The following is a 26,011-nucleotide window of genomic DNA, read 5'->3' on the forward strand; positions in this document are numbered from 1 at the left end:
GGAATATTTTTTTAGTGGATGATGAAATCAAAGAAGTATTAGGTTTGAAACCATTGTTTGTATATAAAATGGGGAAAAACATTAAAGGTTATTTAGAGCAAGGTAACGGGAACAGGGGATTAGAGAATAGGAATAAACATACCACAAAATGTGGACAATGTAACCAATGTTATACCATAAATGAAAGTGAAAGTTTAATTTTGGATAATATTAATAGAACTAAGATTAGATTTGTTAAAGGAAATTGTGCAACCAGATATGTCATATATTTGGCAAAATGCACGGTTTGTCCAGGATACTATATAGGTAAGACAGAGCGATGTTTTAAGAAAAGGATATATGTTCACCTATATAGTATCAGGACTAAGGATAATAAAAATGCTTTATTTAAGCATGTGGAAAAGTATGGAAATGAACATAAGTTTACTTTCGGTATTTTGGAAAACATTATTCCCGACCCTAGGGGGGGGTGATATTAAGAATGTTTTGGCTTGTAAGGAAATATGGTGGCAGTTATTTACTGATGCCAACACGCCCCCTGGATTAAATGATTTCATATCTATTAAACCATTGTTGGATAGAAGAAGATAAATACTTAATACTTAATATTTAATATATTTTATATATACTTTGCATATATATGTGTATCATTTTTATTTTTATAGTTATTATATATGGTACCATGTCTTTTTAAGAACAATGGACTGCCATCAATTAGTTTGGCGCCTTTTTATGTATTTAAGTAGTTTGTATGACTGATTGATTGTTCTGATGAAGCTCACAATGCTTGTGAGTGAAAGCGCTTAACATTTCACGTATATTAAATTTCATCTTTGGGTCAACTGTTGTTGCAGCCGAGTTGGTTTTGTGCTGTCGAGCAGAGGAACTGTTCTGTTCTGTTTCTGTGGTGGTGTGGAAGTCTTTCAGAAGAAGTGCTACATTGACTATAATGGCAAAATTGTGATTTTGCCTAAAAAGTTGTTTTCAAGGTTTTATTTTTTTTTCTGGCCGATCCCGTTTGGGAGCTGCTGCCCTACGCTTAAACGGCCAAAATCAGCCAAACAAAAAGTAAAAGTTAGTTTTTGTTATTTTCAAACTATTTTCCATGTCAATGGCCATATATTTGGCCATTGACATGCCTTCCACATTATATACATCCTTTATTTGGAGCTGTCATGGCTCCGTTTTGTAGTTTGCAGATATGTACTCGGTTACTAGCCAAATACATTTCTGCAGATTACACTAATCCTACATGGACAGCTGCCTGCTTCCTGGATCACTAATTCACCTCATTTGCATGATTTTCACCTGCAAATGGGGTAATTAGCATACAGGAGCTGTTCCGTGCAGGAATAGTGCAGGAGCGCTCCTTTCTGGATCTCTCGGTGGCCATATTGCCTCCAGCAGCTCTTGCACTATTCCTGCATGCCGGGGTTAGTCTTGATGCACCTCTTTTTCCTTAGGTTAGTGACATTAATCATTTCTTCTGAAAAATGTTACCAAGAATTTGCATAATAGTAATGCTTCATCACATTATTATACCACATCCTTCTATCTTTCAGACTCTACATATATTCCACGTTAGTATTTTTTCTTGATAATTTTTAATTTCTTTATTTACATACTCATTTTCTCTTTTTCTTTTTCTCATCATCTCTGAAATTTTTTAGTATTTATATTTAAACATTCTCACTATCAAATTCTCATTATATTTTAATACTGTATTCAAGTTTAAAGAAGCAGAATAAACAACTGGATTTATAACCCTAATCTCCTTTTATCTTTGCTCATATACAACACATCTTTTCACTGGGTTAAATCTTGAACTCCATATGAAAGAAAGCACCAATTGTCCTTTTCATATTTTTGTGGGATCATATAAGCATTAGACATATATGCTATTTTCCCTTCTTTTCCTAAATGCTAATCTATACACCCTCCACAGAAGACTATTTCTTTCATTTCTTTTATCAAACCATCCCATTGCATCACAACTATATCATTTTCACAAAGTTTATTCATAGCAAAGAAAGTTCATTCACTGAAAAATGCACCACACCCAGTTTTCAGCACATCATCCAAACATACCTCTCATCCTCTCATTGCAAAAAATCTGGACAAAGCCAAAAATAATAGGGGGATTTTTTTCCATATCATAATACTCCATTGTATTATTCTCTGAATTCTCTAAAACATTTCTATACATTTTCCCATACTTCCCTTTCTCTTCTTTTCTTACATCATCCTGCCATTAAACAAAAAAAAAATACACTTTTTATACTTCTTTTTAAATTCAGTCAAGCATTCAGGCCAGTTTATATGGAAGTTTTTCATGTGTATACGATCATTTCACAAATACAATACTGCCCACTCTCCAATTTCATTATATACTTTCTCATGTATTCTTTTCCTTTCCTATCCTATTGTGATGTACTCCTTTTCTTCCATTGCCTCCATTCATGTTGCCAAATGGTCTAAAAACTCCAGCAGAGCTTTATTGCCATCGGGTACCCCAAGCCATCTGAAAAATGCAAAATAACCATTTTCAGATCCAAGCCCATTTTCAGTGTTGGCCCAGGGAGAAAAGCTCCACATTACATAGTGTTATACACAGTTATTCACATATAAAATCAAAATTAAATGAGGTAAAGAATACAATTAAATAAGTTTGTGTTACACAGTGTGGTCACAGTTACAATCAAAGTAAAGAGAAAGACAATTAAAAAATGAATTTGAGTCAGAGAACAACATAAATTATATGGTTTCATGGTGTCAAGTATTTATGAAGGTATGATATAGAGTAGGTACAGGGAAATTATTGAGAAGAAATTGTGGATGCAGATTTTATTTTAAGCTAAAGAACAGGAATATGTTGTTGCGGATTTTATTTTAAGCTAAAGAACAGGAATATGTTCCCAGGTTAGAAGGTATCTAAAGTGTAGGGAGGCAGAGGCAACTGAGAATGAGAGGGAAAGACATGAGAAGAGAAAGAGAGCAGAGATGGTAGAGTTTAATGTGGGTTGTACAGGTGAGTTTGCTTTTACTATTACGTCAGGTTAGGTTTAGGCTCAGAGGTAGAGAAAAGCTTATGGAGAGAGAGTAGCATAAGGCTATGTAGGGAGAGAACAGTTGCATTTCCATTTGGAAGAAAGGTAGGAGTGTAGAATAGTTTTAAAGGTTTCAAAGCTTTCACACGTCCTTATGGAGGATGGCAAGGAATTACATTTTTTAACTAAAGAAAAGAATAGCAGATACTGTCCAGCAGGACGATTGGGTTTATGGACAGTGATTAGGTTTTGGTGGGATGATCTTAGAGATCTTGGAGAGAAGTATGGTTGGGGAATATTGGTTAGGGCTGGGCACTTAGTAGTTTGAAAAATTAGTTTATGGGCTGTAGTAATTTGGAGATAAAATAGATGGCTGGGTAGTTCAAGCCAGTTTAACAAATGAAGGGCAGTACAATGATGTGAGGAAAATTTGGCTTTGGTGGCAAATTTAGAAATTTTATTGTAGCAGACTTCTAGTTTGGAGGAGAGAAATGAAAATAGGTTTGATAGGAGAGGAGCACCATATAAAAGTGAGGGGAGCAAATAGTTAGTGGCAAGGGTTTGTCTGGTGAGAGGGGAAAGGAAGTGGATGTTTCTGTATAGCATACCAAGTTTAACATGAGTTTTCTTAATGTTTTGCTGGATGTGAGTGTCGAATTTTAGGTGCTCATCAATAGTTACCCCAAGAAGTTTAGCAAAGGGAGCAACCTCTAAGGCAGTGTTGTTGTGGCTATTAATTTGGAAATATTTTTTATCAAGAGGGGAGGCTTTTGACGGATAGAATAACAGAATTTTGGATTTGCTGGCATTTAGTGAAAGGTGGTTTTGGAGCATCCATTGTTCAGTGGAAGAGAAGGCAGTTTGGGTTATTTGTAGCTCAGGGAGGGTGGGGGCTCAGCAGATTAAAGCTGAATCATCTCCATATTGTACAATTTTGGTATTGCGTATGGCTTTGTGGAAGTCATTAATAAAGATGTTGAACAGCATTGGACCAAGTATAGATCCATGAGATACCCCAGTGGGGGTTGGAAGGAAGGATGAGGTGCCCTTCCCCCATTTCACTGCCTGAGACCTGCCAGAGAGGTAGCTTGAGAACCAAGATAAAGAATTTTTGGAGAGATGGAGGCTAGAAAGGTGGTTTAAGAGGTGGGTGTGAGAAATGGTATCGAATATTTTAGAGAGGTCTAGTAGAACTGTAGAGACAATTTTACCAGTGTCATGGGATAGATTTACTGTGTCTAAGAATGAGAGCAGGGTCGTGATAGTACTATGGCCAGGTTGAAAACTGTGTTGGGTTGGAGTAATTAGTTGATGCAAGGCTAGAATTGGCATAAGCTGTAGGTAGATGCATTTCTCTAGGATTTTAGAGATAGGGGAGAGGATAGCTATAGGGCAGAAATTAGGGTCTATATTAGATCATCGAATTGTTAATACTTTGAATGGTCTAATATCGAACCAAAAACAGCAAATGCTAAAAACAGCGAAGCTGCAGATAACCAAATTTATTCCTAGGGAAAGAATTCAGTTGTCTGTTTCTGTGGCTTCGCTATTTTCAGCACTGTGGTGGAAAGTTACGGGTTGGATACAGGTAAGTTTGTGATTGTTTGGACTTTAAGGTTAGGCTGGGGTATGTGAGTTAAGGTTAGGGCGCGGGTGAGGTGAGTGTGCGATAGTGATAGACTTTAGGGTTAGGGCGGGTATGTGAGTTAGGGTTAGGGCACGGGTGAGGTGAGTGTGCGATAGTGACGGACTTTAGGGTTAGGGTTTGGGTTAAGGATAGTGGATAGATAGTACTGTATGTACAGTTTAGTGTAGGATTAGATGTAGGATTTTAAGTGTATGTTTCTGGATTGCTGTTTTTTTGGTGTGCTTGTGTTGTGTATGTGTTTCTCTGAACAGTGAATTTTTTCCCAGGGAAAAACTTTGTTGTTCTGAGCTTTCGATGTTTTTAGAGTTCATGGTTAGAAGTTCGAGGTTGTATTTGATGATGTGCTGTTTCGTTGAACTGATATAGACCCCGGAAATTAGAGATGCTATTGTTTTTGCATCCCTTATGGCATATTGTCAGGGGCATTGGAGTATGGTTTAATTTAGTGAGTAATTTTTTTATGAAGGAGGTAGAGATGGGTTTAGGTTCAAATATTGGTGGGGGATTAGAAGCAGAGGGTCGTGTAGGGGGTATGGAAGACTGGATGTGTTGAGAGGATAAGTTGTTAGGGAAGTAATATTTTCAGCTTTTAAGAACAATTAGTATAATAAAATATTTATCACATTCCTTTCGTATTTTCTCTAGGCATTACATTTGTGAATTTTCTTTTCCTTTCTTTAACTCTTTTCCTTATAGAATTCTTTTTATTTCTTACTGTGCACCACTCAGCTTCTTTCTCACTTGTCTCCTTTGTTTCCCTTTCCTTGTGACTTTCTTTAACTTCATGTATAACGTCTTTATCAGTCCCATCTTTTTGTACATTTTCTTGTATAACACATTTTATATCTTTTTATCCTGTATAATTTCATTTTCTTGCACATTCATAGGTTCATAGGTAGGTACTAGGCTATTGGCCCAAGGGCCTAAGTAAACCTAGCCAACAAGGTTCCCTGGCATACGCCACCCAAGAAAGTTATTTTCCTGTGCCCCTGTCAAGCAGAGCCACCAAAGTGATCCCTGGGATGTGTTTCCTATTTCCCATCCAATTATCAAGATTTTTCTTGAAAAGTGCTAACGAGGAACTTTGCTTGACATAGATGGGTAGCTTGTTCCAGAGTATGGGAAGTCTCTGAGACAGGAATCTATCCCTCCAGCATGTCCGATTTATTGTGGTGACAAGGTTTAGGTCCCTAGAGTGTGTAGCTTGGAGGGATTGGGATTTCTTTATGTGTAGTATGTCCAACAGCTCTGGGTTTGACATAGATTTATATATTAGTCAGAGATCACCTCAGAGTAGGCGATATGCGATGGAGTAAAGCTGGAGTTTTTTGAGACGGCCAGTGTAGGGCATCTGTTTGAGGTCAGTAATCCTCTTTGTAAGGTACTTTTGTGGCCTTTCCAGCTGCTGCAGATGTCTTGTGAGGTACATTCCAAAAGGGGCATTGTACTCTATAATGGGTCTAATGAGTGTTGAGTAGAGGGGAACAATGACCTATTTATCCTAGATGAGAACCCTTTTGTGATGAAGTGTGCCACGTAGAAGGATTTCCTGACTACTGTGGCAATGTGATTATCAAAGGAGTGATTACTGTCCACTTGGGTCTCCAGGTCTCTTATCACACATTCAGCATTAAGTAGACTGCCGCCTATGTGGTAGTTCATGTGTACAGAGTTTTCACCAAAAGGGATGACAATGCACTTTTTGGCATTGAGATTGAGGCCATGCCTCTGACACCAGGCATCTGTGTCAGTGAGACCCTTCTGTAGGATGTCCACATCCTTTGGGGACTCAACTATGGCTCCAAGTTTGCAGTCATCTGCGAACTTCATTAGCCAGAGGCCTTCTATGTTAGCCTGTACTTCAGAGAAGTAGATACCAAACAGGAGAGGTCTCAGGACTGAACCCTGTGGTACTCCACTTGTCACTGGTTTGAAGTCAGATTTGGAGTCTGCAACTTTTACAGTGTGGGTTCTGTCAGTGAGCCAGTTGGCAACCCATCTTGTGTCATAGGGATTTATACCTAGTTTAGTGAGTTTAGCTATAATTCCAGAATGGGGGATGGTGTCAGAAGCCTTGGTGAGGTCAAGATAGGCTGTGTGAACCACCTTACTCTTGTCTACAGCTTTGGTGACTGCCTCAAAGAAATCGACCAGGTTCAGGGGGAGGTTACCAATGTCTTTGTTTATGAGTTCATGATGATGTGTTCCATGGCCTTACAGACCATGCACGTCAGGCTAATAGGGACGATAGTTCCTGGGATCAGTGGTGGCTCCCCCCTTTGTGGAGTGGGATAACTGTTGCTGTGCACCATTCAGTGGACACAAAGCCTGATGAGAGACTATGACTGAACATGGTGCTTAGGTGGGAAGCCAGTTCGTTCTGAAGTTTGTGTAAAACACAGCCTGGGATGTTGTCCGGTCCCATGGATGCTTATCTGCCAGGATGTTGGCAATATCAGTTGGTTCTGTAATTTTCATGCCATTGTGCTGTAACTCAGAGCAGATCTGGGTGTTGCCATTGAGATTCTTGATATAGCTATAGAATGTTTTGTGGTTGTCCCTAGAATCAGTGGTGATTTTGTTTTTGAAGCTAGCTTTGGAGGATCTTATAAGAGATCTCAGCTTATTACTGAGGTTGACCAGGGAACTCTTCCACTCATGGGATTTTACTCTCTTTTGCAACAATTTCTTCCTTCTGTTGTAGAGTTTGTTTATGGAAGGGGACCACCACATTGGCTTCCTTTTTTTGGAGGATAGCGTCTTGGTTCTGTTTGGGATAGCACGATCCATGCACTCGTGTAAGTGCTTATAGAGTGCATCTGTGTAGGATTCAGCAGTCGTAACTGTATTGTCCATCTGCATGAGTGTCATGAAGTTCGTCACTTCTGTCATAAGAAGGATGAAGTTGGCTTTGGAGAAAATTTTTACCATGATTTCCTTAATGGGGGTGGGGGGATGGGGGCGGGATGTGGATATCTAGGGTGATTAGCTTATGGTCAGATCTGACCAATGAGGAGTTGACTTCAGGTGTGGAACACCAGTCATTCATGTTGGTAATGACTAGGTCTAGGATATTGTTGCCCCTGGTGGGGGTGTGGATTAGTTGATCCAGGGCATTGGAATTTATGAATTCCAGAAAGTGTTGAGCGAAGGAGTTGGAACATGAGTAGTTTTCCCAGTTAATGGTGGGGTAGTTGAAATCACCCATTATTAGGGTGTTTGGTTGAACCCTAATATTTTCCAGTTTATCAAGAAAAGAGGAGTGGGCATCCTGGGGCATGGTGGGGGATCTGTAGCAAGCTACAATTTGCATTGCAGTTTTTCCCAGAGTTAGTTGCACTTGGATAACCTTGAATGCATTATGCTGATCAACTAGCCTGGAGGTGTTCATATCCTTAATGAATATGGACACACCTCCACCTTTGCTGTTCTGGTCCAGGTTAGGTGGCCGAAAAGTGTGGTATGAGTTATAGCCTGGTAATGAAGGGGTGCTCTCTGGAGTCTTGAACCAGGTCTCAGTCACTGCACAGATATTGATGTTCTCCATTTTATGGAGGGCCTCGAGGGAGTGCATTTTGAGGTTTAGACTTTTAGCATTGAGTAGCATTACCCTCAGTTTTTGCTTGCCTGTTCCTGTTATGGTGGTGAATTTGTCATTTTAACCTTGCCTAAAAAAGGCACTATAGGGGCAGCAAGAGCCTTAGCCAGTATCCGGAATCCCAGCGGTGACAGGTGCAGGCCATCTCTGGCAAAGCATCATGGCCCATCGGCCATGTCATCCCAGGCAGACATATACTGGATCTCCTTAGAATGACGCCAGAAACTTAGCCAATTGTTGAAGTCAATCATTTTGTGTTTGTACTGTGGTATCATTCTGGGCAATGGCAGGATGCTACACAGGGCTAGGGTTATACCTGCCTGGGCTACAAGACTGGAGAGCTCTTCCATGTCTCTTTTCTTGTAGTCCAGGGAGGTACATCTCAGGTCATTCACACCAACATGGACAATGACAGAGTCATATTTGTACTTGTTGTGGAGTGACCTGAGTGCGTGGGTTATGTAGCGGATCCTGGCATCCGACAGGCAGCTGACAATAACCTTCTCCTTGTTTAGTCTGGTGAGTGGGACATCAGTGTGCCTGACTATAGAGTCACCTATGATTAGTGTGTTGGGTTCATTGTTTTGCCTTATAGGCTGTGGTTGAGTGGCACACTGAGTCTGTGGGCTATGTGTCATTTGGGTTGTGTTGGAGGGTGGAGGTTGCTTGAGTTTCTGCTTTGGAGGTCTCTTTTGCTTGAGCAGATTATTATTGAGTGCCTCCGTAAATGGTTTTGTGTTTCTATGTGTGGATTTTGGTGGTGTAGGTTTAGGGGGACTATGTGATGAGTGTGGTATGGTGCAAGTTTTTACCTTCTCCTCTTGACTGTCAAGTTCAGTCTTGGTTGGAGAGAGCTTTACCTCCAGTTTGGCTAGATAAGTGCATCTCTCACAGGTTGTGGTGTTGGGTGGTAGGAGGAGAGGGTTGTCTGTGTTCATGAGGCAATTGCTACATTGCCCCAAGATGCCCAGATTCATCGGATAGACAGGAGAGAACACCGGGAGCTGACCCTTGGACATGCCTGAATAAAAAACTGATTTCCTCTAGACAAGTGAGGAAAGTGAGTATAAGAGCTGTTTTTCTCTAAGCAAGTGAGGAAAGTAAGTACTAAAACTGTTTTCCTCTAGGTAATGAGGAAGGTTGAGTGCTGTAGAAATCTTTAGCTTATTTAGTGCTAACAACAAGTTCTGAACAAGTGCTAAGCACAAATAAGCAAATTCAAGTGCTAAAACTAAGAATCTGTACTGGATCTTGTGGTAGATAGGATACCTAGTGCTTATCACTCCCACTGATAAGCTAGAAGGTTTCCCTCCAAAACAGAAAGGCTTGGGGGGGGGGGCTCAGAAGCTTACAAGCAGTCCTGGATACAGCAAATCTGTATATGGACTAGACTAGTTACAGGAAAGGTGGGAAACAAGTACAAACATGGGCTTTTAAACCAGAAGGTTGAAAGAGATGGAAAAACTGCCCAAACAGCCAATAAACTACAATTTCTGGGCCAGAAACTACTCTTGGGGTAGACAGGCTACCTAGTGCTTATCACTCCCACTGATAAGCTAGAAAGCTTTCCTCCAACACAGAAAGGCTTGGGGGCTCAGAAGCTTACAAACAGTCTTGGATACAGCAAATCTGTATGTGGTCTAGACTAGTTACAGGAAAGGTGGTAAACAAGTGCAAATGCAGGCTTTTAAACTAGAATGTTGAAAGAGATGGAACTGCCCAAACGGCCAATAAACTACAATTTCTGGGACAGAAACCACTCTTATGGTAGATAGGCTACCTGGTGCTTACTACTTCCACTGATAAGCTAGAAGGCTTCCCTCCTAACACAGAAAGGCTTTGGGGGCTCAGAAGCTTACAAACAGTCCTGGTTACAGCAAAACTGCATCTGGACTAGACTAGTTACAGGAAAGGCAGGAAACAAGCTTAGAATTTGTTTTTTTCATTTCACATTCTAGACATGAATGACCAGTATTGCCACATTTTTTGCACTTGAAATCACATTTTTTGCATTATGCCCTGTTTTACCACATAAATAACATCTTTTTTTATCACATTCATTGTTTAAATGATCATTTTTTCCATAAAAATAACAAACCTTTGGATGACCTCCGTATTTCACAAAACCCCTATTACCATGAACATTGATAGGTACATGCATAACATTATAATTTTCCATTTTCAGTATTATTCCACATTGCCATCCCCCAACCCATAGTCCTCTATCATCATATATTTTTTTTAGTGTCCATTACTTCTTTACCTATAGTTAAGAAATGTTCTTTCAGTTCTTTTGCTTCAACTTCAGTTCTAAACTGGATCATTATTCTTTTTTTGTTTGTCTGTAAAAAGCTTGCACTACATATTCTGACCATGGATAAGTATTTTTCTTTTGATCGTAGCCACCCATAAAATTTTCCATGGCCTGCCCAGTCTCAAATATCAAGTCACAAAAAGTCTCTTTATTAATTAAAAGAAATGTTTTTATCTATTTTGCTTTGACACCCAGAAGTGCTATGACAGAGTCCCAAACCTCATACCTGTCCAAACTTTCTTATTTTTTTTACTGTTCACACGTACTGTATACTTCTTTTTTGTTTCTTTTATTTTTTTTTTCTTCCTTGTTCCTTCTCCAACCGTTTGTGCAAAAGGTTTTGTCTCTGGAACTTTTTCTGATACAGTCTCTTGTTATCCTTTTTCTTGTTCTATTTTTTTCCATAATGTCGCTCCATGAAATTACTGCTCCACTTTCTGGCTGACTTTGGTTTACCATTTCATCCAAATAATCATCCTGCACCCCCCCCCCCCAATTGGAGGGTTGTAGTTATGCATTTTTCAGAGGTAATTGTCTCTCCTTCAAACAATCTCCTCTGAAAGTTTTCCTCTGAATCCATCTGTTTCGGCTACAGTCTCCTTTTCCTTCACAATCTCCTTTTTCTCCAGTGTCACTGTTTTTTCTGTAACCACCTCATCAGAAAAAAATTCTGGTAGTGATTCTACCATTTCAACTACATTTCAGCAACTTTCATTCCAGTTTCAGCACAAGCTGAATCAGACATATTTTCTCCCTGTTTCTCCAGGCCACCTCTGTGCCTGGAACAAGAACTGGAAGTCTGTTGTGTCACACATAAATGCATCCCCCTACTACAAAGCATAGGGGAAGTTTTGTAATGCTCTGCCCAAATTTCCCCTAGTAGTATAAATACCAGTTCAGGTCTCTCCTGAAAATAGGCTACTAACTTATTTGGACAAATTTGGTCAACAAAGTGTAAATTAAATATCTTATTGATTTATTATGACTAATCCATATATATGAGAGCAGATATGAGTTCTAACTTTGTTTTTACTGTATAACTGGTTTACAGTTGAGTAGGGGCCAGATGGAAGTATTTTATCTGTTTAACAAGTAAACAAAAATAAGTAATGTAAAAATATTTTTCCAGTAGTTGTCTTTTAATACACTGTTCTGTTTTGATTTACTTTCTTCAGACTCGTGAACAGTTACAAGCAGAAGTTCAAAGATGCCAAGCTAGAATCGAAGATCTGGAGAAGGCCCTTGCAGAACAAGGCCAGGTGCAGAACTTCTACAGGATCATTTATTATGCATATTAAGTTGTGTTTTACTTTTATGTGAAACATTGTTTACTAAAATCTTTGCAGTGCTGTTTTCTCAGTGAACTATTTAATAATTGCAGACATAATAATATTGTAAACAGGTCTGCCTAGTTTAGTTGAATTTGAGACTATTTTTCTAAAATTTGCGGTTTAGATTTATTATGTAGAAATAAACAATTCTAAATACTTGCTAGAACATGCTTTGTGACATACTGCCTACACATATTAATGTAAAATTATGCAACCTGCACTAAGACAACTCAAAATAATGTCAGTTTAAGGGGTATGCAGTTACACCCAGCTTTTTATATACTCTTGATGGATGCTGACTAATTAACCTTGAGACTGATGTTTGAGAGATAAATCATCATATCCATGTCAAGAACACTTAACAAGCAGGGCTATGTTTGGAGGGACTCCAATAATAATTCCTTGAAGTAAATGTAGCTTTACTGCTCCCATGTACTACAACAATTAGAGAAAATAAGTATAACAGTGCTAAGTGCTTTGAAAAGTGTTTGCTTTGAAAGCTGCAAAACGCTAATCTTTGCACACAGAGAGTGGTGGGAAGAGTCTCCAAAGCTAGAATCCTCCAAAGCTAGTTACAAAAACAAAATTGCCACTGACTCTAAAGACAACCACAAAGCATTCTATAGCTACGTCAAGAATCTCAATGGCAACACTCAGATCTGCTCTAAGTTACAGCACAATGGCACTAAATATACAGAACCAACTGATATTGCCAACATCCTGGCAGATAGGTTCAGTGCTAACTTTACCCCCTTGTCACCCCCCTTGAGGCCCCATCTCTATACTGGAAGAATGCAAAGTTCCAGTAATCACAGCTGCACAGGTAAAAAATACACTCTCCAAAGCCAAGAACACAGCATCCATGGGACCTGACAATATCCCAGGCTGCGTTCTACACAAACTACAGAATGAACTGGCACCCTACCTAAGTACCATGTTTAATCATAGCCTCACCTCAGGCTTTGTGCCCACTGAATGGCGCACCGTGACAGTTTTCCCACTCCACAAAGGGGGAGCCATGACGGACCCCAGGAACTACTGCCCCTTTAGCCTGACGAGCCTGGTCTGCAAGGCCATGGAACATATCATCATGAAAGTCAAAAACAATGACATTAGTAATCTCCAAACTCTGGACCCTATCCAGTTCGGATTTGTAAAAGGTAGATCATGTCTCCTAAACCTGATTGACTTCTTTGAAGCAGTTACCAAAGCCATAGATGAGGGTAAGGTGGTTCACACAGCTTATCTAGATCTCGCCAAGGCTTTTGACACCATCCCCCCACTGTGTAATTATAGATAAGCTCGCTAAACTAGGTATAAATCCCTATGTCACAAGATTGGTTGCCAACTGGCTCATGGACAGAACCCACACTGTGAAGGTAGCAGACTCCAAATCCAACTTCAGACCAGTGACAAGTGTAGTACCACAGGGTTCAGTCCTGGGTCCTCTCCTGTTTGATATCTACTTCTCTGAAGTACAGGCTAACACAGAAGGTCTTTGGCTAACAAAGTTTGCAGATGACTGCAAACTAGGAGCCATAATCAAAACTCCTAATGATGTGGACATCCTACAAAAGGTCCTCACTGAGACAGATGCTTGGTGTCAAAGCCATGGCCTGAAGCTCAATGCCAAAAAGTGTATTGTCATCCCCTTTTGGAAAAACTCTGTACCCATGAACTACCACATAGCTGGTAGTCTACTTAATGCAGAAAATGTGATAAGAGACCTTGGGACGCAGGTGGGCAGTAGTCTCTCCTTTGATAATCACATCACCACAGTGGTCAGGAAATCCTTCTATGTGGCTCCTCACCTCATCACAAAAGGTTTCTCATCCAGAAAAAAAGAGGTCATTGTTCCCCTCTACTCATCACTCATTAGACCCATTATAGAGTAGAATGCCCCTTTTGGTATGTACCTCACAAGACATCTGCAACTGGAAAGGCCACAGAAATACCTCACAAAGAGGATTACTCACCTCACACAGATGCTTTACGCAGACTGTCTCAAAAACCTCCAGATTTACTCTGTCGCATATCGCCTACTCAGAGGCGATCTCTGCCTAACATACAAAGCTATGTCAAACCCAGAGCTGTTGGACATGCTCCACTTAAAGAAATCCCAATCCCTCCAAGCTACACACTCTAGGGAACTAAACCTTGTTACCACAATAAACAGAACATGCTGGAGGGATAGATTCCTGTCCCAGAGACTTCCCATACTCTGGAACAGACTACCTATCTATGCTAAACATAGCTCCTCATTAGCACTCTTCAAGAAAAATCTTGATGATTGGATGGGAAATAGGAAATTCACCCCAGGGATTACTTCTGAGGCTCTGCTTGACAGGGGCACAGGAAAATAATTTTCTTGGGTGGCGAAAGCCAGGGTACATTTTTGGCTAGGCTTATATAGGCCCTAGGGCCAATAGCCTAGTACCTACCTATGAAGAGCAAAAATCTTTGTGAATCTTTGCCACACAGAGAGTGGTAGGAAGAGCAAAAATCCTAGAGCTCTTTGTACTTTCTGTGGCTCTTCTATACTGGCCACTCAGTGCTGTAGTGTAAGATTGTAGCCTAATAGCGGTTAAGGGTACTTAAGATTTTTTTAGGACCTTTTTGACTCCAGAAGGATGCCCAACAAGTCTGTCTTTCCTCAGTTTAGAGCATAATTATGGTCCTCCTTATACCACGTATAATATAATCAGAGTGTAATGAACTGCAAGGCAACTTCAGTAGAAGACAAGAGCATCCAGTCAATATTCAGCAAGGTATAAGAGCGGTCAGTTTCCACAATGGAAACAAATGAAACTTATACAAGGTGCCTGTCCTATAAAGGATGAGGGACAACTGCAGGCTTGTGTTGCTTGTTTAACTGAGTGAGTGACCTTCCTGTGCATGAACTTCATGGGGAGAGCCTTTTGGTCAACAAGTAAACAAAAATAAGTAAAGTAGAAATATTTTTCCAGCAGTTGTCTTAATACACTGTTCTGTTTTGATTTACTTTCTTCAGACTTGTGAACAGTTACAAGCAGAAGTTCAAACTAGAATCGAAGATTGTGTTTTTTTTTTTCGTTTACTATGCAATGTTTTCGTATCCATTCAAAATTATATTTTGCACGATCTTCATGTAGGGTAGGAGCTGGTATAATGGTTAAGGTGTTTAACATACAAAAGTGCATGGTTTGATTCTCACCTTTGAAAGGAAATTTGGCTAGACTTAAAATAGCTCACAAGAGCAGCTAGCATGGTACTAACCTATTATTCACTTTTTTTTTTAACTTAGACAAGCAGTTTACTAATTCACATTCCAATCCTAGTTATTCTCAACCCTATTCTTTGCCCCTTTAACTAGTTGTAGCTCACCATCTCTTTCCACTGTTCATTTGCTTTCTCTCCTCCTCGAATATTTTCCTTTCCATGTCTAGAAATCTCCTATCCAGCCTTTTCTTGTTGTTACCCTTTGTTTCTAAGTTTCTGTTTATTAAACTATTTATCTCTTTTGCTATTAATTTTATCACCCACATTTTTCTGGCAACCTCCCTCTTTATCCCCTATACCCAAACCACATAATTCCTAGGAGTTTTCTCACATTTTCTATATATTCTCTTTCAGAATTCTAGTGCTTCTGACAAATCTTTTTTTGCCCAGGTGCACTCCCAGAACACATGCAGCTCCAGCAGCATTTCAAGTCAGGTTTCCTTCCCTTAAATATATCCTTCTTAGCATGGGGTCCCATTTGTGCAGTACTCTTAATATCATATCGCACACATTCTGATTTGTACTTTTTTTCCTGATCATCATATCCCCGTGGATCCTATACATTCTGATTTGTACTTTTTTGTTTTGTTTGGGATCGAAGTCCCTCCACCCATGTTCTAGGTTACTGCTTTCATTATATGTTCAGTTCCTTCTTTTCTCTTTGATTTTGTCCCTCCCCCATCATTGCCTTCAAACTAATATCTCTTCTCCTGGGTTTCTCTGCCAAGCTTGACTTTCTGCCCTTTGGGTTTTGCCTACACTTGCCCAGTTCTGCCCATCCATAGAGCTGAATTTATAATGCTCCAGCCTGAGATTTGATTGCCTCTGGACTTGGATCATTCATCTTATTTCTTTTTTCAGTTTTCCTTTCGTTTTGTCCTTGCTGTCTTCATTTCTTTCTGTATGCCTCCGTTGTGTTATTTAATCCTTTTTCTCTCTCCTCTTTCCCAGTGTTGCTACTAGTTTTCTTAGCAGTTGATGTTACTTTTATAACAACTTCACAAGTTCCATTTCACTGTGTAATAAAACAAAACCATTGCAGTCAAATTTACATCTAGTGTTTCTATAATTATTTCTTCCTCTACTTCCACCATTTTTCACTCAAGTACCATAATTCTTTTGTCTATTGCTTGAAAGAGACAACTTACATTTATTTTATCTATTGCTTGAAAGAGACAACTTACATTTATATGAAAGTACAAACATAAAAGATGGTGTATCATAAGAAAGAATATGTAACAGTTAATATGCTTTTCTGTGCCATCATCTTTAAACTCTGCCTTTCTCTCCAAATATTAAACAGGAAGCTAAAAACTGTAAAACAGTTTACTTCTATATATATGTATATCAGTTGTGTTGTAACATAATGTTTTAGAAAAATAATTCTCACCTTTTAGTGGTGTCCCATGTTAGCAGATCCAACTTATTCTTTTCACTCCCATGATTTTAGTCTCTCATTTCCTTCAACATGCAGCCATGACCAATGTTTGTAAACCATGGAATTTACTGAGTACATCTGCTCATCTTTCCCTTGCATTGTCTGTTTTTTTCTCCTCCCATCTTTCCCTGTATGACCAGCCTATGAGTTCTTGATGGCTTCCTTTCTCATGGTTCCCTTATCTGGTTTGATTTCTCTGCCACTGCTCCTTTTCACGTATCTCCAACACCATTTTATCAGTTCAGCACTGGATGAGCAAATCTCCTGAGGTTCACATGCATTGCCACCTTCACAGTCTGTTTTTCTTCTGCTTCTCTTGTCTCTGTTCTGCTTCTGTTATGATCACCGTCAGACTCCCATATTCTTCAGGATTTCTGCTTTGATGAGCTTCTTGTTCTTCTCACTGTATGTTTTTTTTTTTTTTGCACATCCACTGTCTGCAATTGTGTTTCCTCCATTTCTGTAGAACCCTATTCCAAAAGTCTGGTCTGCCCTGAATATTTTTTCCTTCACTTATAAGTTCTTTTTCAGCCTGGTTTCCCATAGGTGCATGCATGTTAGATGTTCTCTATAACCCTTGTAATTCTACAGGCTTGTTTGCAGACCATTTCTAGTGGAATTTTTGAATCAGAATTTGTTGTTTTTGTGTCTGCTCCCCCAGCCTCAAGTTTATGCAATCTGTGTAACAAAAGGTTATGCTTCTCCCTCTCTGTGTGAAAACTGTACCTGTTTCCTTTCAGCTTTATAGTTAAGATGGTTGTGTAGTTAATCCCCTCTGAAACTGCCTTGACCCATAAGTCACCTAATAGTGTTGATGAGATGGGGCAAAAGGGGCAACATCCCTCGGGTGCAAAGCATTGAGAGCATGATTATCAGTCATGATAACCCCTTAATGCAATACTGACTTTTAAAAAACTATTGCATTTGTGTTCAGACTCAAGAACTGCAGTGCTCTAAACCATAGCAACAGTTTAAAGTTACAAAAACTATATATATGTTAAACCTGAGTGCTTTAGTGCTCTGTGCAGGGTATAAACTTTAGAAACTGCTTGCTATATTGTAGCAAGCAATTTGCTACAGTTTAACACAAAAATATAAACATTTTTAAAGTAAAACCAGAGAGTTGTAGCACTCTGTACAGGGTATAAACTGTAGCAACTGCTTGCTATATTTGTAGCAAGCAGTTTGCTGCAGATTAAAAGAAAAAGAAATGTCTTTTTTAAATAAAATGTGAGGAAGGAGCATTGGAGGCAGGGCACAGGGACAAGATGTGCTTGACTTCTACATTTGAGGAGCTCCAGATACCTGATTGTGGACTTTTTAAAATTTGCAGTTCAATTGAACAGCTGGGGTGGGGTTCGTGTGGGTTTGGTACTGTCTGCAGGAAGCCAAATTATATCTCTCACAGTTTTGTAGAAGTCCGCCCCCCTAGTCTTCACTTGAAGAGCTGAGAAGGTGGGGTGCTAGTTTGTAGGACTGGCAGAGGGAACTGGTTGAGCCAGCTATGCCTCTATAGTCCACCATCCCTTTTTTCAGTTTATGCAGTAACTTAGAATGATCCTACACCAGTTTTACAAACATACTGTTAAGGTCTGTCAGTTTAAGTGTTCGGGCTTGTCTCATAATTTTTCCTTTAAGGCCACAGCACTCCAAGCATGGTAATATATGCCTTGGTCATTGTTCTCTTGCACCTCCCATTCTAACAACTCTTTGGATTCTTTATATTATTGGTTCCTGTGATATAGATTAGTGAAACCTTGTTTCCAGCATTTGCAGCGGCATTCTTTCCAGATCTTGCTTCAGGACTTATTGTTATATCTGTTAACACTAAGTTGCTTCTTCTTGACAAGTTTTCTAAGTTATCCATTCTTTCTGTTTCCCAATGCAGCTTTTTATTCCTATTTCTGTCAGCCTTATACTGTGTTACTGTATCTCTGATTTCAGTACTGTTGTGTCCTATTCCAAGGCCTGGATTATTTCTTTCAGCTCACTCACTTCTATTTGTCGATTGCCTGTCATTTATCTAATTAGCCATCAGCTTTTGGGATGGTTTGCAAAGGTATTCTTTCTATGGAGCTGCTTTAAACTCTGCCAGCTATCGCTCTATTTTCTCCATGTCCTCTATATTATAATTTTATTTTTAACCTGGGACTGGTTGATTCATTGCATTTTCTCTTTTTTTTCTTCTTCACCCTTTGTCCAGTGCTCTAAGCCTAAGCTGCATTCTTGCTTGATCTTTCTTTTGGCTTATGCAGTTGTGGTTTAGCACAAAATATCCAACACCCTGCTTGTAACAAATCACTCTCAATGCTCTGTACTCAGCCTGATGAGAATAAATGGGCTGAATTCACCCAATGGGGAACAAATGTATCCACAGAAGGGGTAGATAGATGGCAAAAGCTAAAACAGACCAAAAAGAAAAATACATGCTAACCACTATGTTACTTATGCTATAGATGGGTACAGGACTTCAGCAATGAATTTACAGTTTAGCAAATCATCTACCACTGACAAGAATTCTTTTCCACATACATGTTGCTATTAATGAAAAAAAAAAAACCCAGAAGAGATGCAGTAGTTATATGCAATGTAGCATGAGATGAACCATACTGCAATAATGTATCTTCTAAGGTTTGATAACTGACAAGAAGTAGAATTAAGGGATTATATAGGATTAAGCCACCATTATGATTTATACATTAAAGAGTGAAATCCTTTCCATAAGTTGGCCTACATGGTAAAGGCTGTTATGTAGCACTTAAAAATGGACTGGTAAGATATCAGAGGTACAAAGGCTGCCACTAGGAGATAGTATTAATGTAAGAATTCTACAAGCTTGGTACTTTGCATGAAATAATTTGTATTTGACCTGTGCCACTAATTTGATCTAAATCCAAATATTTTTGACGTATTTGTGACAGCAAGATGTCTGACATGCCATCATGTGAGAAGAAATATTAAGTTAGTGGTCATTTGGATAAATAACTTTCAGTATAATCAGAAAAATCTTGCTTCCAACAGTATTTATTATTGGAGCAAGGTGTTACACTGATGTTGCAAATATTCTAAGAAAAGGTTCCTAAAAGATTTAGCTTATAGACTGCACATGTAAAGCAAAGCATGCATCCCCCAGGTAATGCAGCTGTAGATACAATTCTGAAACAATATGGTAAGATGATGTGTTTTATGAGGTGGGCCTCCCAGACCTTAGTGAATTATAATTTAATAAGGTTCCATCTGGTCGCATACGGCTCCCCAGTGTCAAAGTCCTTGATCATTGCCTTCCATAGGAAATCACTGGTGATTCCGTTTCTCTATTGGCATCAGCAGTGCTTTCCTTGTTTTCCTGTTTTATAGGAGTTTCTCTTTTAGTTGGGATTGTGCAACAATGCAGTATATATTTTGAACTACACATGCATTTTTGTGAATGTTTACTTTTGAAACATTAGTATTTCCAAGTGACAGTGTGTTGCCAAAAAAGGGAAATGGGTGTCTTTTAGAGTTGGGTGTGTATCTGTGTATGTGTGTGAGGGTCAGAGTAAGGGTTAGGTAAGGGGATACTTTTAGTACTATGTATGTGAGTCAGAGTGTGTGTGGGCAAGACTGAAATTGCCATTTCTCTGAATATTCCTTTTTCTCTGAGGTATGATGACCACAGAGTTGATTATATATATATATATATATATATATATATATATATATATATATATATATAATATGAGTTAAGGGGGTGTGGAAGATTTACTGTCAACCTCATGGGGTGCACGGAGTCTTGCTTCTCTGCAAAAAAAGAAGTTTAGAGGAGAAGAGCCATCTTCGAAATTCACTCTTCTCCTGGGTCTTCTGTTTTTTTTTTCCATCTTGCCAGCTCTCAAAAGTTTGAGTGCCAACATTTCATAATTGAATAGATGTGAGGGTGTGCTTGGATATTGGTATGTTGAAGAATATGTGTGTGTATGTAAATGTCTTTTCTAGAGGTACTGTTAGGGAAAGGATATTTAGATGCTTGGGTGGATGTAACATTAGAGTTAACAGACATAAGTAAAGGTAAGCAGGGGGCCTGTGAGCTTGTACATATAATAAAACACATTTTATGTATTCAGATCATCCCTGCCTTATGCATAGGATGCTTAGGGAGCTGCTTATCCTGGGGTGCTTTTCTGCACTTTATTTTTTTTTCTTTGTAAAGAAATGTGCCTGTTTCTTTACATAGAAAAAAATAAACAAAGAACAGAAAACAATCCCTAGCTGAATTGAACGATATCCAATAGACAGGTGCCAAATATCTGTTCCTTGCCATGAATTGCAAAGAATAAAAACTTAAATAATCTGGTCAGGTGCAGCATACAACAATGAGTAGAAAGCTACAGATATTGAATGTAGCGATGGTAGCTGGTAATGAGAGCATGAGGTAAGTTTTTTAATGTTCTTGTTTTTGTTTTGCTTTGTATGTTAATCCTGCCAGGCAACTAGGTGTATCATATATGGAGAGGTGGATCAATGTGTGGGGCAGAAGGAGTACCTGCCAATGGTCCCTAATTTCATCTTTTGAAATTTCTCTGATTTTTGCAGAAAATCAATGCTATTGCTTCATATTTTTGTCATGCCCCTTCTAGGAAATTCTTGATGATTACATATGGTCAGTAATGTTCAGAATTAGAAGTTTCTGCTACGTATTGATTAGAAAATGCATGTCGATGGACAGCCTGTTATTTTATTGCCATTTTAAGTTAATTAGAATAATATTTAAAAAAATGGACCTCATTTTTGGCCTTTCTCCACTCCTCCTATTATTAAGTTGAGAGCTATGAATGTTCTTGACTTGGTATCATAGTTTTGGCTTGTTCATTGTAAAATTTGTGGTTTTCTGGCCAGTCACAGAGGATTTGCAGTCACTAAATAATGACAGAAATTTGAATTTCTATGAATGCTATGCAAACTTATCTATCCCATAAACTCTCTAATCATGTAAGGGATTTCTTCTCTTTGAAGCTGAGAACTTTTTTCTTTAACAAGAGAGGAACATCAGATAAATTAGCTATGATTTTTGTGACCTCCTGTAGTAGAAAATGACTAACTGCTGTTTGCTCCTTATTCCTGTTTTGCAGGATTACTGTAATTTTTGTGCAGAAACTTGGAATTGTTTAATGTGTGGAACAAGAATGAAATTATTGCATGGCTGATAATTTTATCATAGTTCAATGTCTAACCTGCAGACAAAAGTGGCTACAACTGCAGTGTAGGTGGGACTTGTATGTGGATAAAAGTAACTAGCCTTGATATTTGTTCATTCTAAACAGTCATTTGATCTGGATTTGCAAAAGGATCATGCGTTTGTGTGATGTAAAAGGGAATACTTTGCTATTGTAACATTTATTTAGTTTTATTTTTTTCCCCACAATCTGGCATCTTTGGTGTACTTAGTGGCGCAGATGCTTCTGTGGATAAAAGTGACTTAAGCTGTGCTATTGTTAGATCAATGTTAATCACTTATCTGGAGTAACAAGTGTAGTGACAAACAATATATTTGCTAAAAATCAGTGTAAAATCAGTATTGGTATGGTGTGTGTGTGTGTGCATGTGTGTGTGTGTGTGCGTGCGTGCGTGTGTGTATGTGTGTGTGTGTGTGTGTGTGTGTGTGTGTGTGTGTGTGTGTGTGTGTGTGTGTGTGTGTGCATGTGTTGCCAGGTGCAGTAATGCATGAAAAAATCATTATAGCTTGTGACAGACATGGTTTCCAAGGGCAGTGTTGGTTTGTCTGTGTTATAAAGTTATAGTGATAATATCCCAATTGTTCTATCTGTGGACATGCTTAGTATTTTCAAGCACATGAATATCTCTTAGGGGTCACATTTAAAAAAATATATTTAAAAAATATGGCATAAAAGTATCAATAAACATCCAGACCTACATTGACTCAGGAACCTGAGGACCCTATACCTCAGGTTGTACAAGTGGATTTTGAGACAGGCTTAATCTTGGCCTGTGCCTCAAACCTGATCTAGTCTAGAACTGGGCATGTTCAGTAGTGTGCACAGAAAGTTTCTATATCTTATGTTGGGGCATGGTGTGGTGTTTTCTTTACTACTCCAATTTATCTTATATCCAACCCTCTGAGGTTCACCTAGAGATAGAAGGGGCAATGGACAGTGTTGTCTTTGTGTCTTTAACTCCTTTCCCCAAAAACCATATAAGTGCACATAGAAGGTCACTACAGTCTAAGAGCAGAGTACTGTATAAGAGCAGCAAGTTTTAACACACTAGTGCAATCATTATTTTCACTATACTCACAGTCAAACATCAGACATATATATGGGTGGCTAAGTTTGAGGGGAATGTTAAGATGGCATGTTGTATTTGAACCATGTTACTGTGTTCTAAATGTGTTTTCAATTTTGTCCTAGTATTATATCAGAGAGGTACACAGAAGGTGGCTGTCTTTTTGGGGTGGAAATGAGGAGGCAAGTTGTATCTATCGCTCGATTTATCTATCAATCTGTCTATCTATATTTTTAACAATAGCCACTTGAAATATATACCTATGGCAGTTTGCACCTTCACCCCCCGATATCAGAAGGATAAATAGAAGGTGAGATGGTGGCACAGGCAGTATTCACAGACTTGATACATGTAGCCTTTCAAGTGCTCCATTTATTTCTTCCTTGAAAGAAAGCAATAACACTGAATTTCTTTCTTTGCACATGTGTTTTTGTTCAGGCCATAATTAGCTCAGAATGTTAGAAAAGAGCTCTAAAATGCACCTCAGAGCATCTATAACCTATTGCCTCTGGAGCCTAGTAGCCCCCAGTTCCCCAGCTTAAGTTATTCCACAATTATTACAATGCACTCTTGGCCACTTAGGGTATGTTGGCAGGATGAAGGAAAAAGCAAAGTTGAAGAGTAACACTGAATTTCTTTCCTTGATTACAGGTTTGGTTCATACCATCATTGGATAAAAAGATTGGAAAAGAGCTCTAAAATATAAATCACAGCATTAATAATCGCATGACTTTTGTTGGCCTAGCAGCCCTCATCCCCCATCTTAATTTGATTATTTACTCCATACTTATTACAGTACACTCTTGAGCATTTAAGATGTGTTGAAAAAGCAAAGTAATACTGAATTTCTTTCCATGGTGATGTTTTTTCTTCATGTCATTATTGGATCTAAAGGTTGGAAAGCAGACCTAAATGTACTTCACATCATTTATAACCCCATGGCTTCTGGGAGCTTAATGCCACCCAATACCTTGGTTTATTTTGATGGATTATTCCACAGTTATCACTGTGCAAATTTGGCCAGTTAGGGTGTGTTGAAATGAGGGAGGAAAAAGAGAAAGACTGAATTTCTTTCCTTATTTATGATTTTTGTTCAAGCCTTCACTGGATCAGAAAGGTTAGGGAAAATGTAAAAGGCACCTCAAACATATAGAAACACCAAACTTCTGAGGGCTTGACTGTCCCCAGACCCCAGCTTTAATTCAGTTATTTCCCCATTACTTATTACAGTAAAGTCTAGCCCATTTAGGGTGAGTTGACTGGATGAGGAGGATAATGACCACTAAAGAGAAAGACAAAATGTGCTTTAAAGGAAGGAAAAAGTAATTTGGGTAATGAGGGAAGGCCATGGTGGAGGGAGGGAGCTGGTGGCTAAAGGAACTGGAGCATATGTGGGGGGAGGGTGGACATTGGGGGAGACCATGGAGCTCTTCACACAGCCTGCCATCTCATATAAGGCCAGTCCTGGTACAGATGTTATAGAATCTGATTGTAAATTCAGAAATATGCTGGGTACCCACCAGTATGAGTTTTGCATTTGTAAGGAAGCATAGTAAGTCTGATAAAGAAAAGTTTAATTCCTACTAAAAAGGTAAACACACATGGAAAGGGTGATTATATGTGACCATGGTGATAGGTGAGAGTATTCCACCTCCAAAATTTGAGTTTGTCATTCTCTGGGAAAACTGATATATTAGTTGGGGTAATACCAAATCTTGCTCATGAAGTCATCTTGGGAGGAGACTTGCCCATTGCTTAAGTTCTTGGGGCTATATAAATGAAGAAATGCAAAGGACTATAGAGGGTGGGGAGAATGGTAAAGACATATTTTATTAGCTGATCTCAAGGAAACTCAGTGAGGGAATAAAACAGTACAAGTGTAGGTTCACTGAAGGGTCAAGTTTGAAAGTGGATGATATGATGGTATGGGGAGGCTGGAAATCCTATGTATCCAGGAGACAGTCGATATTACGACACCGAAATGGCTAAACACTGAACGCCATTTAATCAACATAATTAGCAAGCTACAAATTATGGGGAAAAAACTGCTTGCCAACTAGACACAACACACCAGTTCAAACATTACAAAGTGGGGGGCTTCATCCCCCACAACTCCCAATGTAGGGACCCCCCAACTAAATATACCACCTATGAGATCACACTACAGTGGGGAAAAGGGCAAATTCATGGTGAGGACAAGCAATTGGAGATCTGGCTGTTCACGTAACTTGTAGTTTGCTAATTATGTGTCGATGAAACGACTTTGGTGTTTAGCCATTTTGGTGTCATAATATAGACCCCCAAGAGATGAGATGGAAGGGTAGTGCAGCAAAGCCACTTGGCTTGGGATCCAGAGTGTACTACTCAGTTGACAAATTAGAAACAGTGTGGAAATTGTGGTGAGAGCTAGGGTTCAGAAGGCAATGAGGAATATCATCAGAATTAGTGAGAGACTCATGGCAGTCAGACTCTATTGTAGTGATAGGGCAGTATTCATAATCACAGCCTATGTCCCACAGCAGGGTTGTGATACTGAGGAAAAGAGTGCAATCAGACAACAGTTGCAGGACTTTCTAGAAAAAGCAGGACAACATGAATTTGTTTTGATAATGGGTGACTTGAATGTACATATCAGGTCAGGTAGAATAGGGTGGGCCAACAGTAATAAAGAAGGAGAGGCCATTCTAGACTTCTGTCTAGTGAATGACTTGACAGTAGCCAACACAGGGTAGATCACATACAAGAGTGGCCAACATGGAACTCAGGTAGATGTTCTCTTAGTAAGGAAAGGGAAATGGGGTAAAATCAATGATTGCAAAGTCTTCCCCAGTGAAACAGTTGGCCCTCAGCATAATCCACTGGTTACCACAATCCGATGCAAGCAGTTGTCAGTGAAGGTTCTAAGTTCAACAAAAACCAGGCTGAAGAACTGGTAGTTGACTGGAGAGAAAGTACAACAGTACAAGGAATTACTTAGATGTCTAGCACTCCAAGAAGAGGGAGAAATAAACGGAGTTGAAGAAGAATGGTAGTGCCTCAAAACAGCCTATGTGAGGACTACAGAACAAATAATGGCTCTTGATGGTACTCATAGCAGT

At 39.1% G+C, this 26,011-nt stretch overlaps 1 protein-coding gene across 1 annotated transcript in view; it reads left to right on the top strand.

Annotated features, from left to right (window-relative positions):
- The window catches only part of JAKMIP3 (Janus kinase and microtubule interacting protein 3), a 1,929,353-nt gene that overhangs the window by 1,290,513 nt on the left and 612,829 nt on the right, over window positions 1-26,011 (top strand). The window contains exon 13 of the mRNA XM_044056811.1: window positions 11,783-11,866. Coding sequence (XP_043912746.1) covers window positions 11,783-11,866 — 84 coding nt within the window. The remainder of the gene's footprint in view (window positions 1-11,782; window positions 11,867-26,011) is intronic.

Source organism: Protopterus annectens, chromosome 14.part0 (assembly GCF_019279795.1).
Source record: "Protopterus annectens isolate FY-2018-M chromosome 14.part0, PAN1.0, whole genome shotgun sequence".
Lineage (NCBI taxonomy): Eukaryota > Metazoa > Chordata > Ceratodontiformes > Protopteridae > Protopterus > Protopterus annectens.